The 16,597-nt window shown below is 40.0% G+C and overlaps 1 protein-coding gene across 1 annotated transcript in view; it reads right to left on the bottom strand.

Annotated features, from left to right (window-relative positions):
* Positions 1–16,597, bottom strand: part of GMPS (guanine monophosphate synthase) — a 45,344-nt gene that overhangs the window by 28,337 nt on the left and 410 nt on the right. The window contains exons 2-6 of the mRNA XM_006016481.1: positions 10,951–11,065; positions 7,602–7,699; positions 5,802–5,905; positions 1,734–1,927; positions 1,227–1,392 (exon numbers count right to left, since the gene is read on the bottom strand). Coding sequence (XP_006016543.1) covers positions 1,227–1,392; positions 1,734–1,927; positions 5,802–5,905; positions 7,602–7,699; positions 10,951–11,065 — 677 coding nt within the window. The remainder of the gene's footprint in view (positions 1–1,226; positions 1,393–1,733; positions 1,928–5,801; positions 5,906–7,601; positions 7,700–10,950; positions 11,066–16,597) is intronic.

The following is a 16,597-nucleotide window of genomic DNA, read 5'->3' as shown; positions in this document are numbered from 1 at the left end:
TAAAAATGTTTATGGTGGAGCAAAGTGAAAGCAAACAAACATCTGTGACCTTTGCTGTTGCAACAAAAGGTAGTATTAAATTTGTGCCACTATTTTGAGGCAGATATCTGTCTGTTTTCAGGTGACAGAGTGAGGGAGGCCTGGAGCCACCCATGCTCTTTAGCCACCCTGGGAGTGCCTGCCCCCATTTGTAGAGGTACACCCCAAGCGCTGTCACACAGGATTAGGCCCCTGCTACTCCTGGGAGCAATGAAGCAGATCAGTCATGCTGGGACATGTCTTGGCACAGCTGATGTACTTTCACTTGGCGATTTCTGTTCATAGTCTGTAATTTGAGGTGTTCGGAAAGCATCATGCAGATTTTTTTTTCATTGTTTTACTGATATAGCATGTGCAGTCTCATTGAAATGCCAATGCTTTGCTGTAGTGATTTGTGTCACTTGCCTGTATGGATTACGGTATACTGTCTGTATATGTCTTTATGATTTTTGACATGGTTTATTCAAAGGAACCGAGGCCTAAATCCTTAAAAGTAAAAGGAAATAGGCAAAACTGCTAAGTACCTTTTGCCCTTTTGTTGTTAGGGCAGGAACAGCCACTCCCAAACACAAGCAGAAGAGGCTGTTGTTGGGATGGACACCCAACGTATTGTCTGCCTAGGGGTGTGTGGCCGGGAGGGGGGCAGGGAAGGGAAGGAGGGGCTGGCTTGGAGGTATTTAGGAGCTCCCTCCAAGATGGTACCAGTCTTTGGATTATCCCAAGCTTTTGGAGAGTCCATGGCCCTAGTGGTCAGGGCTAGTAAAAATCAGCAGAAAGATTAAATCTCAGAAAATACTGGCAGGACTTTCCTGTGTAATAAATCCTTATGTTGTTTTATATCCTTACGATTGCCTGTGGTAAAACAGGGATCTCAGGACAAGTGATATTCCAAGCTAGTCTGTTTCATGGAAAGGGGGACCTAAGAATTCCCTCACAACCTAAGGGGACACTACCCGGAGTTGGCAAAGATTTCCTTACAGTAGTCGTGGGGTACAGCGTACAGGCAGTGGAGCCAAGGTTTGTGGGGATTAAAGGGTTGTCCCAGGGCAAAACTTGGTTTGCTCTCAGAGACAAGCAAAAGAAGAGTGGGGAGAAACTTGTATCTCCAGGTTCCCCCACAGCCACATTTGTGACAACATCTTTATTTTTACTATTTTCAGTGATAGGAAACGAACAAAAAGCAGTACCTTTGACTTGAATTCCAAGTTTTTTAAGGGCCTCCTCCACAGACTGACTCTCTCTCTTGCGCATAAATCCATTATCTATATGTACAGCTATAACTTGATCTTGGTTTAAAGCCCGATTCAGAAGAGCAGTACATACTGTTGAGTCCACACCACCACTGAGTAAAACCTAAATTAGGAAAAAAGAGAAAAAAATCTCCAAATTTTCCAGACATAGCAGGAGAGTAAAAATTAGCTAAAAGCACAGAGGGAATATAGAATTACCAAGCCAGCCCCACTGATTTTGAGGAAAATGAGAACTCAAACAATGTACCACGCCAACTATATGAAGGCAATAGGTTTTTCTAAAAACAGCTAGCCATTTTATAAATGGAAGCATGACAAACCTGATAGCTCTTAAACAAAATAAAGTAAAACAAAACTAAACTAAATAGCATAACTGCAAGGAACAGTCTGCAAAAATACGTTGCTCCTTGGTTAGAAGTTTTCAGATGTTGCCACAGTACTTACCAGGACTTTTGATGCACCCACTTTCTCTTTAATCTCTTGAATGCACTGAACTTCTCTATTTTCTACTGTGAAAGTGCCACTGCATCCAGCAATGTCATAGAGGAAATTCTTCAATATCACTTTTCCATTCACTGTAAGGCTGACTTCAGGGTGGAACTGTGCTCCATACAGTTTTTTTGATTCATTTGCTATAGCTTTATAAGTATAAGAGATAAAGTATTACAAATTACAAATGTAGTAAGTACGAAAAGGCCCTGCAAGTTTTACAGAGTATACTGCATCTTGCTTTGTACTAAAGTTTCTACTGGCAAATTAAATCTTTGAAAAATAATCACTTGAATTTAATTTGTCCTGTAACTTCCCAACCATGCTTTGTGCCACAGAGGTATGATGCAGTCCCTTCATTTGACAAAGATATTTTAAGTAGAAATAGTAATTTTTCAGTCATTACTGAACTAAAAAAAAAAAACTCTTCATTCTCCACGTTTGGGAAAGGTCACTTTGGGAGGAGGTAAAAATCCAGAAGTTTTTTGGATTTCTTAACTTTCCATAAAAATCTAATGTGCATTTCTGTGCATTGAAGGAAGTTACATTATCCCTAAAAAGCATAAGGACCAAAAAGAAAAAGCTGTAAGAAATCCGAGAGCCTGACTACACTATACACTAAAGGTATAGTGTGCAATGTTAAGAATATGTGTACTTTATTTCTGATATCCATTATTGCTTTTGAAGGGACCTATACCTTAGGGAACAAAGTCCTAAGCAAACCAGAAAAGGTCTTTTCATATTTTTATGAAAAGCTGTTCTAGCAGCTAATCAAGGCACTACAGTCTAAATTTGATCCATCGAAGAAAAAGAATTATACCTGGAACCAAGAAAAAAGTGTGGAAAATGGATAAAATAAAGCATAAATGTCTATTGAAAGACAAGTGTTTTGAGGGAAAAAAAAAAACCCAAAACCCCTTCTTGCTTGTAGAACTCCCTTACCAAATCTGACCCAGTCTATGCTTTAAAGATGTTCTGCACATTTATCATATCTCTTCCTATTTAAATCATCACCATGTTCATTGGTGTTATGGAAAAGGTCAGACTGAAGTTAACAATCCCTTCTAAGTCTTAAAAAAAAAAAAAAGAATCCATTTCACTTAAAACTTTCTAGGCTTTGTTCTTGCAAACACTTACACAAGAGTGTAACTTTACCCATTTAGTCACTAGAATTTTGCACTTGGCAAGTTCTATATAGGGTGAAGAGTTTGCTGGTAAAGGGCCATACTGGTAAAATTATGGTTCCGGGAATATAGATTGACTGCTATATGAAAAATGATGGTTACCACACAATTTATAAATTAAAGTCGTTTGACATTCCCAAAACTACTCACAACCCAAAATAAATGTACAATAAAGAAGTTATCTTTGAATTATGTTTTATTGCATGACTATGCATGCGAGACACAGCAGTAAAGTGATCCTTGTGTTTCAGTCCACTGTATTAGGCATAGACACTAAAAACCTTCATTAAAAATAAATCATCATTTGTTCCCTTGGAAATTAACAGCTAAAAACTAGATGCTTCTGGGAAACATTTCTCAACCACCCAGTGCAAACACAACGAAGCCAGGAAATACAGAGTTTAGATTTGGGGCACCAAACTCATTCTGCCCCATGGGCCAGTCTGCAGACTGGATAGGGACCACAGATCTCTTCCCCCTCCCTCAGCCTGCCTGATCCAGTGGCTGCTCCAGCTGGTCTGGGACCAGCACTATGCAGGCACCACAGCCCAGAGTGGCTGTCTCATTTCATGCAGCACATGCACTGGCGTTCCAGGACAGTACCTCATAATGCTTCCTCCAGCCAGCCCAGAAGCTGAGCTGCATTTGGTGCAAGCACTGCAGGCAGCACAGATCCCAAGCCAGATGGAGCAGGCACTATATGCAGCACACGTCCCATACCAAATGTGGCAGTCTGGCCACTCCAGTATCCACACTGCGCAGGTCCCAGGCCAGCTGGAGCAGGTGCCAAATCAGGTACACCAGGGAAAAGGGGAGGAGAGGTACGAGGGGATCCTTGGGTAGGATCCAACCCTACGCCATGCTCTTGGTGGGTCTCAATGGCAGGGCTCCATGGGCTGGTTTAGATCATACTTTCCCCATCATACCATACAACCATAAAAGATCTGGTCTACACTTAAAACCACACCAGTATTACCATTTTGGTAAAATACCCCAACAGAGACAGTTACCTGGGTAAAAGCCCCAGCTTGCGTAGAATTATTTTTATACAAAAGTAACTTCCATTAGCGTAAATTATTTTCCTTACCACACTTAAATTAGCACGAATGGCACTGCACTGCTTTGAACTTTATATATTTAAAAGCACTAGACTTTTGTTGCACCTTAACTCTCTTAGGAGTCCTTTGGAAAGTGCTGAAACCTTTTTCTTTAGGTATCTGAAGGTCAGCGGGATGAGTAAAAAGCATTTGTGTTGGGAAAAAGAAAAGTGTTTAAAGAGCTCCGACTCCTGGTTTAGGTAGATCCTTGAAAATGACAAAAATTTAGCCCCCTCACTTAGTCTCACCATCCAGGTTGAGCACCTACCAACCTCCTCCCATCCTTTCCAAGACAGTGATGCAACCTGGAGCACAAGGTCCGGAAGAGGAGGAGTGCAGTTTTGCAAGAGTGTGGGAGCCCAGAGAATATGGCAAGTTTTAGAAATTGACACGGTTCTTATAGTTTCTGTGGCTTCTACTACAGCATAACTTAGTTAGGTTGGAGGGGGAACATGATGGAGAATGTGTTACTTACAACTTGAAGGCCACCAAATAATATAGCTGTCAGTTAGACTGAACATATGGATTTTAGAGTATTTGAAAATGGGGCCTAAACAGAATTCTCAGCTTAATGCTAATTATAGCTTGGAAAGTGATACCTCATAATAATGCAAGCAGCTTTAAAAATTTAGAAGCAAGATCCAAGTTTATCATGCGCCTAACTTGCGATTTATAGAGTCTAATCTACAGAACGTTTCTCTGTCAAAAATCCTACAACATCTATCCGGATTTTTGCTCAAAGGTTTAAATAAGAGCAATGTGAATAGTTTAAGATCACATTATGTAGCTCAGTAATCAAGACACTGGAATGTCTTTTAGCTGCACAAAACACCAGCTGAATTGATGAACTGCAAGATGGGTCAACAAATTAGGTACATGTTTTTTTAAAATCACATATCAGGGGAAGTCTACACACTTTTGCTGGGACCACTCAAGGTACATAAAAGATGTCTTCAGACAGTGATAAATGCTAGAATAAATTAATATGCATTGCCTTTCCAGCAGAATTAAGTGATATTTGAACATTAATGTTAAGCCCGAATCCAAATATACTGCATTCTAACAGCAAATTTATAATTTTTCCACGTTGCGACATGCAACGCAAATGGGATCCTTTACAAAAGGGGTGGGAGGGGAGAAAAATCAAACTGTAAACTGAAGAATTTGAAACAACAAGATATGCTTGTCTTTAAGCTGTCCACTTTCAGTCTTATTACAACATTCAGGATAAGAGATGCAACTCACTTCACAGAAATTTATTTTTTCCCTGCATTAGCATGATGGTAATATTTGGATTAGAAAGTTGTGAAGAAATTCTCTTCGTATTAAAGAAATCGCACTTCCATTAGAATTGAACATAAATTTAAGAGACACATTCTCACTGTTCTTAAGTTTCACAGAAGCCAGAAGTTTTCAAACTTTCTCAAGGTCACAAAACATTTTTATATCACTTCTGCCACAGAACTGCTACCCCTGGCTCCAGGTCACCCGAGCTGATGTGGAGCCAGGCAACCCAGTCTAGCAATGGCAGCACACCACCTGCCATCCCATGCTGCTGTTACCCACAATCTCTCTGTTGAACCCCGGATGGCCTATTATGGAACTCCAGGGTTCTGTGTAACAGTCTGAAAACCACTGGTAAGAGCTAATTCTTACAAAACAAGTCTGTACCTCAGTTCTCCTGATAAGTTACCTTTAGAAGTGCTCTCAAAAGGAAAGGGATAAATGTGTAAAATACATACCTGCTATAATGTTCCCAGACTGTGCGACAACTTTGAACCCATCGGCTACTTTATCTACACTATCTCCATGTGTTAAGAGCACAATTTCCTCCTTCTGAAGTCCCCTAAAAATAAGGGTAAAATCAGAACCAGGTTAAAACATAGATAAGTATTTGTATAATCCACACAGACTAGTGTGAAGAATATAAATCAGAATTGAAGAATGGGTAGTTCCTAAAATCAGTATGAGAAAAATCAATATTTAGCTACCCATAGTTAGGGCCTGGTTTAAATTGTGGGCCCAGCTCTTGGCTCAATGGCTCCTTCAATCTTCAAGTCCTGTCCCGGTCTTCCCCCTCCCCACTGATGGGTGGAGAGGCCCCATCAGCCCTACCGCTTGCTCCTGATGGGCAGGAGGCAAAAACTGCAGTTTTAAATATGCCACAGTTTTTGCCTCCCACTGCTTGCTGCTGACCAGACAGGGGGCAAAAACCACAGCATATTTAAAACTACGTTTTTTTTACCTCCCAGCCACCAGGAATAAGCGGTGGGGCCAGGGCCAACAGGACCCCTCTGCCAATCATCAGCGTGAGGAATGCCAAGATTAAAAGGAGCTGCTGCACTGCAAGCTGGGCCTGCAATTTAAACCAAGCCCTACCTATAGTACTGCTCTACCAAAATGTATACCCAATAATACAAATAATTGATTTTATTCTTCAGAAAGGTGAGCACAAATACTCTGACAGCTGCTCTATAAGTCTCAAAGATCTCTTCCCACTGAAACACTGAAGCACATGCTTCCTTCCCAGCACTAGTCACCTGCTTTCTGGAGTCAGCCTGAACACTCCTTCACCAGGTCTCTTACGCAAAATGAACAAGCTCTCCAGAGTTCTTAAGTCAGCTGCTGGTTAAGAAAAATGCAAATGGTTCCTCTGATCTTAGTACAGCAAAGCCCAGCTTGCTGAAGTTTATTAAGCTAGGAGAAATAAAAAGAACCATGCTTCCTACTTAAAATGACAGAGCTTCGTTAGGCACAAATATAAGAAAGTTTGTAAGGACGACCTCATCCTAATGGTCTTTAAACCTTTGAGGATAGAGTGCAAAGTTCTAACATGCATCTGGAAAATAAAAACTAAATCAGAAGAACTGGGACCTTGTGGTATAGTAAGCTGACCGTACTATAGCAAGGCACTCAAATCGAGTTATTGTGACAACAAACAGAACAAAAACATTGGTCTTACAGGCTATTCAAAAGCATGCGTAAAGGAAAGGAGAGAAGGCTTCATTAATGTTTTCAGTTTTTCCCTAGTTTCCAGGAGCTTGGACACCAGTGGGTGCTAGGCAACACAAAAGCAACCCATTGCACAACAGAATGATGAAACAACTATAGACCTTTTTAATGCAAAGATCCCCAGACTGGTTTTTAAATTAAAGATGAAAAAAGAAATAGTTTAGTCTACAAGTACAAAGCTCTCCCAAATTACATACATGGAGGTGAAAAGCTAAAAATTTTGGCTGTATTCTTTACAGGAAATGTGAGCAAAAGGTTATTTTTAAAAAAGAAAATATAGGAGTCTATTTAAAAGAAAGGTCAGAGTTCTGTAGACCTGCTCATATGTACAACTCTAAAGTTGGGCACTTGCAGGTTTAAATATGCAGTTGCCCAATTTATGTGTATAACTGCAATATCTGTATGAAGAGTAGTGATCATTCATGAATGTAGGAGGAATTAGTTTCTTCTCTTAAAAATTTAACTTCTGTCTACAAGTGGCACTAACATCAGCTTTCGCTTTTTCAAATAGTATTTAAATGCATGCATACCTGAACAGTGAGCATGTGTTATCAAGAGTAATGCTGAAAACTCCATCTTCTCGAACATTTTTTTTATGCACTGTACCTCCAAATACTTTATTCATCATCTGTCAAAACAGAAACACTGTTACATCAAATAAGTTCCTCACATGTAAGATTATTTTCATGCTGTATTTGTCTCATTGTCCCTAAATTATAACTCTACATTCTAACTTAAATCTATTGGCGATGACAACTAACTTCTGGCCGCTGAAATCCCCTCAAGACCAGGCTAATGTTCATCATTGTTATTTTAATAATGCAATGCTTCCACCAGGTCAGTTATCTCATCATTCTTATCATAAAGATAATTTATTTTCTATCGGCCTCCTCTCGGCATAGCTGGGAACAATTCCTATCCTTACCATATTTTACAACAGAAGATTCTCTCCCTGCCCAAAAAGAGTATAAAATTGTGAAATACATTTTTAACAATGTATTTACAATACAGATTTTCATTACAAATTATTTCATTTGTTTATTGTGTAGTGTCTACGTATAAGACAAACCTTAAGCTCCCTTCTTCAGGAAAAAGTATGCTTTAAGCACCAAAAAACAGAGTAACTGTTAAATAAATCAGAGAAACTGGTTAATAAATCATGGCTTTGACAGGAAACATTAGGGTATATATTAACAAAATTAGACATATTCAATTAGTATGAAAATCAGATAACCAAGTAGGTAGTCATATAAGTGGACAAAGGCTTATGAAAAACTTGGACCTGCCTGCTTATGGGTGTGAACAAGCATTTGAACGCGTTTGCAATCTAATACTTCCCTGATTGACATTATAAGGTAATTGATTGAAGATAACGTTTATTTCCTTAAAAACTGTGATTCATGACCATACACAAAGTCATCTAATGATTCTAAAAATTAGTGGAGTGTTCTCAAGCCTGCTACTGATTTTTAGAACTCCATTCCAAATAGATCAAGTATTTTCATCTTGGATTTTAGGCTTCCAAATACAAAGCCTTCCCCCTCAGAAGCATATGCAAGAATTTTACCAGTGATTTATGTTTTCCCTTCCTAGTACTTTGAACTTTACTGTATATAATCACATCATAAACAGGCTTGCGATTTAAGAAGTAATTTTGGTTTAGTATTATGTATACTGTATTTACTGATTTTCTTATTATAAAAATGTAAGTACAGAAAAGGTTTTATCTGGCACCCCCAATCATTCCCCATGGATGGGGCGTCACCATCCCTCCCAACACATCACCGCCCCTCCTGTGGGCCCCAAAAGACAGGGAGGTGGGCCCCGTGCAGCGTGCTATGCCCCAGGCTGTGGGGGCTCGGAGGAACCGGAAGTGCCCAGCGTGGCACTTCCGGTTTCACTTTCCCTTACAAGCCATCATGCTGGTTAATAGAACATGCCAGCTTGTAAGGTGCCAGTTAATGGAGCTTTTACTGTAGTTTGTTTATATATGCACAAAGGTTTTCTTCTTTGCAAAATCCACCTTATAGAAGTTCCCTGAAGGCAGTCTTCTACCAGATATTCACTTAGAGCTGAGTCATACTGTCGGACACTGATTTGCTACCACAACACGTTTCCTTTTTTTTTTTTTTTTTTTTTATTTTATTTTTTTTTAAGAAATAATCCCAATTTTTTGTTAGGTAAACTAATACTTTTTATAGAGAACTTCTTCACTGGTCAGTATCTATAAATGCTGGAGTAAAACTCTAAAGAATGCACCAATAGACACTGGGTACCCAGCCATGTACACCTTGTGTATTTTAAATCCTCTGCATGGAAAACACTAATAGCTTACTGTTTCAAGGCAACTAAGTAATCAAGTGTAAAACTAGAGCAAACACAAACAAAAGGTGCTCCTGAAAACTATTTAAGAGTTCTAAATTTGAAAATCAAGAGTATTCAAAGGATATATATAAGGATGCTACTCTATTTGTGTTTAGAAAAGGCATGTTCCCCGATAGCAGCTAAACAGTAGTAGTGTCAGACCTATAGGACTTTCCCTTCCCATCGTAAATGTAAAAGAGTGTTCAAAGTCAGCAAAGGTGTAAAAGGGAAAGAGCAAATATTTCTTGTACTGTTTGCATGGCAGAGCCAATGAAAGGGTTAATGCATTTTCTTTACAGATGCTAGGGCTGTGCAAAGCTTCAGTCGCCAAATTTCTGAACCCAAATTGAAATCAGGAGACCCTTTAAATCTCTCTGAATTGAATTGGAACACTCCGAATCGATTCAGACAGACACAGCTTTAAATGTTTTTTCTACATCCCTTACGGTACCAGGCAGCTTGTGAATGCTGAGATGGTGGGATGGATGGAGCATCCACAGGAGTGTGGGGAGTTGCCAGCGCACTCAGCAGCAGACCCACAAGTGGACCAGAAGCACTTCCAGTCCACTGGGGAGCGCACTGGGGGCCCCTCTGGCCCCCTCCAGCTCAGCGACTGGTGCCTCCTGGGTCTGGAGGGGCAGCCAGGGGCCCCCCGCAGCTGATCACTGAGCTGGGGGGCACGGGGGGCCCCCCCAGCTCACTTAGCGGCAGACCCGGAATTATTTCTGATCCACTTCCGGGTGCACTGACAAGCACGTGCGGGCCCTCCCGTGTGACACTATCTGCCCCACCATCACAGCGTTCACAAGCAGCACCTGGTACCTTGAAGTGTATAGAAAAAAAACATTTGAAGCAGTGTCTATGGCTGAATCGCCGATTCTCCAAATCAGCATCAAATCTTCAGATTCGGATTCAGCCAAATCAAACAGGGAATGTGATCCGAATCAACGAATTGAATCACTGTCCCTGATTCGGGCCAAATCCAAATCAAATATGGTCCATCTCCCACACCCCTAACAGAAACCATATAAATTTTAGAAACTGTGTTCTTGCATGCAAGGTTTATTAATAGTAAATATGTAATAATTTTTTACATGTAATTTTTTTAATGTAATAATAAATTACATTTAAGCCATCTAAGAAATCACAACTTTTTTCTAGAATCATAGAAAATTAGGGTTGGAAGGGACCTCAGGAGGCCATCCAGTCCAACCCCCTGCTCAAAGCAGGATCATCCCTAAGCATCTCATTCCCAGCCAAGGCTTTGTCTAGCCAAGTCTTAAAAGCCTCCAAGGATAGAGATTCCACCACCTCTCTGGGTAACCTGTTCCAATGCTTTACTACCCTCCTTGTAAGAAAGTTTTTCCAAATATCTAACCTCAACTTTCCTTGCTGCAACTTGAGACCATTGCTCCTTGTTCTGTCATCTACCACCACTGAGAACAGTAGATTACTCTTAGATGAATGTCACAAATAAGACATAACATTAAAAACAAATAGATTTCTGACTAGCACCTGCATGCCATAGCAGATTCCAAGAACAGGTTTGCCTATTGTAAAAATTGCTGGGTCAAACCATGGTGCATCCTCTGCATACACAGAATTTGGTCCTCCAGATATGATGATAGCCCTGCAAACAAGACAGATGTGAAAAAAGATTATACTTAACAGTTTAGCTAAAAAGCATTTATTTGCATTAAATGTCAACTCAAAGTCTTGCAAGACTTTCAGAGATTTGTATACTTCAACCATAAAATAAGGCGCACAAACTCTGACATACTGTGGTGCACAAGAGAGAGCAATTTCCAGGACAGAGAGCATATTGATTTATTTAACTGAACCAAAAAGACAACACAAAAACGAAACAAAAACAAACAAACCCCAAACAGAAAACCCATAAAGCTATCCTAAAACAGGAATGTAATGACCACATTCCCATTTCATAGCCAGGTGTTGAATTGTGAGGGGGGAAAAAAGTGTAGATCATGAACTACTACTGCTAAAGCATTCATGCTTCATACTGTTTAGAAGTGCAGGTTCTAGCTTCTTCGACTGGCATAAACACGCTTTTACACTTGCTCAGATAACGGCCATCAAATTAGGATGATAATAAAGTAAGGGGGGAATAGACACTAAAACCGACAGAGTAAGCAAATTCGACTGATGTGATAAGGTCTGACATCACGTCAACATCTAGGGCTTGAAATTAATTCTTAATGCTAGCAGGAAACAGCATTCCATCTTCTCAAAACATAGTTAGAAGAGACTTTCTTTCCATGTTGGTATATAAGATATTGATCTTCATAAATTTTCAGTAGTCTAGTGATGGGCTTTTTTGGTATTGCTCCAGGACTGAGTTTAACGATGCATCAAACCTGGGATTGGTGTACTATTTATGCCATGTAGAACAAAGTTTGAGGCATTACTGGGGCACAGGAGGAAGAAGTGGGGTTAAACATTAAGAAAAAACAAAAATGTCTTGAATACTGTATCTCAGGGGTTTTCAACCTTTTTGGTTCAGTGTACCCCCAGTGACCGGTTGAGAAGGAGTTCCCTGGCGGCCAGTAGATGGAACACACACACGGTGTCCTCTGTGGCCAACTGGCAAGCATGCCAGTGTGGTGACAGAAGTGCTGGCAGCATGGCAGTGACACCCGCTGCCTAGTACCCCCTGAGGCCATCCCAAGTACTTCAAGGGGTACATGTCAAGGGAATATACATTGGTAGTAGGGGTGCACCAATGAAGATTTTTTGGGCTGATACCGATAGCTAATTATTGGCTAGCCATATTGGCCGATACAATCCGATTGCTGACGTGCAGCTCAGCAACTTGGAGAGCAGCGTCTGGCTGGTAAGCTTGTTGGGGGGGGCTGGGGGGGAGGGGGAGGAGAACAGATCGAGGCCCCTGCAGTGACAGAGGGAGTGGGGGGGCTGGGGCAGGCACTGCAGTCAGGGCGGGACAGAGTCAGAGGCAGCTCCCATCACTGCATGCACCCCTGGGGAGGCATGAGGGGCATGTGCCCCCTGGATCCGTGTGCAGGGCAAGGACGGGCTGCCGCTGCACATTTAGGGCCAGGGACTACGCCAGCCTCTTCCCAGCAGCTGCTCTCAGGCCAGGCAGCAGTGATGCTGGGAGGGGTGTTATGGCCACCCCAAAATTTGCTGTAGCCTAGTGAAGAGCCCAGAACAGCCTCCAGCCCCACGCATGCAGTGGCAGTCCACCCTCACCCCACAAACAGATCCAGGGGGCACACATGCAGTGGCAGAAGCCACCTCCCTTCGCTCTTAGTGCAGCTGCGCACATACATATGGCATTTATTGGTGACATTAATTGGCCACATCAGGCAACAAAAGCTGATCGCCAATAAAGTCAATTTTGCTTTTATCGGTGCTGATACAATATGAACTAATGTATCGGTGCACCTCTATTTGGCAGTATCTATAAGTGCTAGAGAAAGTTAACCATGCAATTCCATCCAGACATGTATGGGGGGAGGGGGGGAGAGGAGGGGAAACCCCCCCACCCCCAAAACTAAATTTAATTAAAACAAAAAACAAAACAAAACAAAAAAACAGCCCTAGGAACACAATTGGTATTTTACAGTTTAAAATAAAACAGCATATTATGTTATGCCTCTTTAAATTGGCATAAACTTTGTTTTACTAAGGCAGAATTGGAACAAGCGCTCTATACACTATAAAGCACCCCCCCAGACATCATGACCATAAAAGCAAATGTCTGGCGTAACTTGTTTAAAAAAAAAAAAAAAAAAAAAATCACTAGTCACATACTGAGTCTGCTAAAATCTAAAACCACTAAAAAGAGCCTGAACATACAATCACTCAAAGTTATTTCTTCTAGATCCCTTGTACCTAACTAACTTTCTCATTAAATACCACACGGATAGAACATTTTATGTTAGAGGGAGGAAGAGGAGCCATGCCTTCTAAAACTTCTAGCCTACTATGGAAAAATAAGTTAGATGTTATCCTATGGACAGGGCATACCAAAATGTGCTTCTTAACTGTCTATGACCAAAAGTCTACTAAAGTATAATTTTGTGTTGGTATACACCACTGGTTGCATACCAGTAGGCTACTGGTATGCAACCAGTGGCCCAACCGCGTGTTAGAAAAAAAAAAAAAAAAAAATCAGTAATAAATTACAAATTGAAAGTGTACTCTCGAACTTTAAAAAGTGTTTCTGTGGATAGAGCTAAAGTGGGATAAATGTGCAAATTTCAAGAACTGTTGGTATACCATCCAATTCAGTAGGTACAAATTTATTTGCTAGGAGCATGCCTTTTTCCCAGTTTAGCCTAAACCCCTTCTAAAATTACAGAAAATCAGAAAAGGAATTGTATCAGAATACGAGCATCCACACAGGTAGTTATAATGATATTCCTGCGTGACTGCTTATCTACTCACATAGCATGCATGTATTAACATGCTAGTGACTACTTATGATTTTTTTTTTTGTTCTATTCCCTCTATGATTTGCCTATTTGGAAATGCACAAGGAAGATTTTTACCTGCAATATTTTACAGTTAGGGTGGCCAGAATCTGGAAAAAGCTTTCCAGGGAAGTGGTCCTCGCCCCTACCTTTGGCAAGTTCAAGAGGAGGTTGGACGATCACCTGTCTGGGGGTCTTGTGAACCCAGCATTCATTCTTGCCTGTGGCAGGGGGTTGGGCTTGATGATCTATTCAGGTCCCTCCTGACCCTAGGTACTATGAAACTAAGAGTAAAGCAGGCTTATATTTTTTCTCAAATTGTTCCCATAACTAAAAATTTCCTATTGCTTAAGATCAGGCATCTTGTGGCAATTGCTAATAGCAGTTTGCCTGGCACTGAACACACTTATGCATTTAAGAAAATCCCACCCAATACCTTGTATAAACACCCCTGTTTTTACTGTTCTGAAGATAGAACAACTTGCAAATCAGGCCTTCTCTTTTATGCACACATGGTAAGATTTGGAAAAGCACATGGAGATAGGGCATAATAGTTACTGTAAGGTCAATGAGAATGTGAACTTACAGTATATTAGCTGTGCCATATTAAGCACTTGTGTGTACTCTCCTTCCTTGTCATATATGAGAGAGCGCCCACCTCCCAAGAAAAGCAGAGTAACAGCACACTGGTGGTTACTGAAGCATAGCTGAGGTGCTGTAATTTTGCACCCAAGCTGACCTTATGGTAACTTGTTTGTATGGCTATATGGTTAAGTGACTTAGATACCCAAGTCACTCTCAGGAAAAAAAAAAAAAAAAAAGAGAGAGACTGGTCACCTGAGGTTTTACTTTATAATTTTTTTTTTATTTTTATATATATATATATATTTTTTTAAATTATAGAGCTACACAATGGATTCAGTTGATGGAAGCAAGACAGAGCTTTCCTTAGCCAAACCAACTCTCAGACCTGCATCTTGCTTGCCACAGAGGATCAACTTTATTTAGATCAGTGCATAATGCAGCTTCTATTCCTATTTAATCATTAGTCTGAATGACAATGTCAGACTCTTTGCACCCTATTTAATCATTAGTTTGGAAGCCAGACACTATGCACTGTATTTGAAACCTTCATTTAAGAATTGCAGTAAGCACCAACTTTTATCACAAAGATCAATAAACATCAACAAATAGCTATCTTCAATCTCTGTTGACCGGACCCAGATTTAAGCAAATGATTGCAGAGGTGGAAACCCAGAGTATGAAGTTTATTGGTTGTTTTGCATTGTATTGTAGATATTTGTCAGCCTTGGAACAGTGACCATTTGAAAGAAGATATTTTGTAAAGTTGTAAAAGGTAATTTGCAGAGCAACAAACCTGGTAGGTGATAGCAGAACTACTCCCTTAATAGAGTGGTTTTAAAGAACATTAGTTAGAGTGTTGCAAGGAGCTTCTCTTTTTAAAAAGAAATAAAAGCCCCCAAGCACAGGCATGCACACACACTACCAAGCCACTAACTGGGCTCCTGTGTAGTTAGGTGTAAATTGACTTAAATTGTTTCTAATATGATATCTGAGTAGGCAATCAAGAATTTCTTTTTAAAAACGTAGGCTATACGTGAAGCCCACTTTTAAAAAAAGATTTGATTGTGGTATCTTAAAAGCAAGACCTAGTAGCAATAAGTATTTTTCAGCTTCATTTGTGAAAGGAAAAGAATTGCAAACCTAATACAAGATTTCAAGCCATTTATTTTTTCTAAATGAGCACAGTGAATTCAGATTTGTGGCAGCATAATGGTGCCAGTCTGCAATCTACTAGTTCAGTAGTAACTATTAGCTAGAAAAATACAAATTCAATGAAGTAATCTATCTTGTATGGTTTATCCAGCACAATAGTAAGATGCGTGCCTTATGTTTCTGGATTTTTAAACTGGTATTAAGGGGTCATGATAATGGGAACTCGAGTTATTTGCATACATTTTTAGGACTTATACATTTCTACTCCAACCATGCAGTTCATCCAATAAAAGATATCACCCACAAGAATTCCTGGACCATCATGGCAACATCACCTCAATACTACTAGGACTTTTAGTAAACAGAAAGAGGTATACACCTGAAAACTATTAAAAAAAAAAAAAAAAAAAAAGACGACACATATATGGTACTAAAACTAGGATAACTTTTTCCCCCACCTCTCTCTAGCCTCAGGGGCCTATAACAGCCTTCCACCTCCTACTATCTTGCTCCATCTCCTTTTACCTTGTTGCATTTTTGCCTATCCCTTCCAAAATCAGTTTATCACCTTTTCCCCTAGAAAACACTAGTGGGGAACCACTTGATTTTTTTGTTTTTGTTTACTTGCTTACCAGAAACAGTTTCACATGGCAAAGTATACTGCCTTTGGTTTAATATGCAATTCACAGATGGAAATTTAAATATTTAAATGTTATGTAAACTTAAGTTAAAGAGAATTATGCAAGAACATCGTAAAAGAAAAACTGTCAACATTACTTAAAATTTGCTGAAGTCACAGTTAACCCATATGTTAACTGGAAGAACTAATAAGTCTTATGTATGTATAAAAATCAACTTCAAAGGCTGCATCACCAGAGGAACTGGCCTTAACACGTACATGCACTCCTAATTCTTCTGCTTCCCAAATTAAGTTGAGCAGCAAACTATAGCATGAAAAAGTATATGTAAAT

The sequence above is a fragment of the Alligator sinensis genome, unplaced genomic scaffold, assembly GCF_000455745.1.
Source record: "Alligator sinensis unplaced genomic scaffold, ASM45574v1 scaffold60_1, whole genome shotgun sequence".
In the NCBI taxonomy this organism is placed as follows: domain Eukaryota; kingdom Metazoa; phylum Chordata; order Crocodylia; family Alligatoridae; genus Alligator; species Alligator sinensis.
This window is presented reverse-complemented; position numbering and strand designations above follow the sequence as displayed.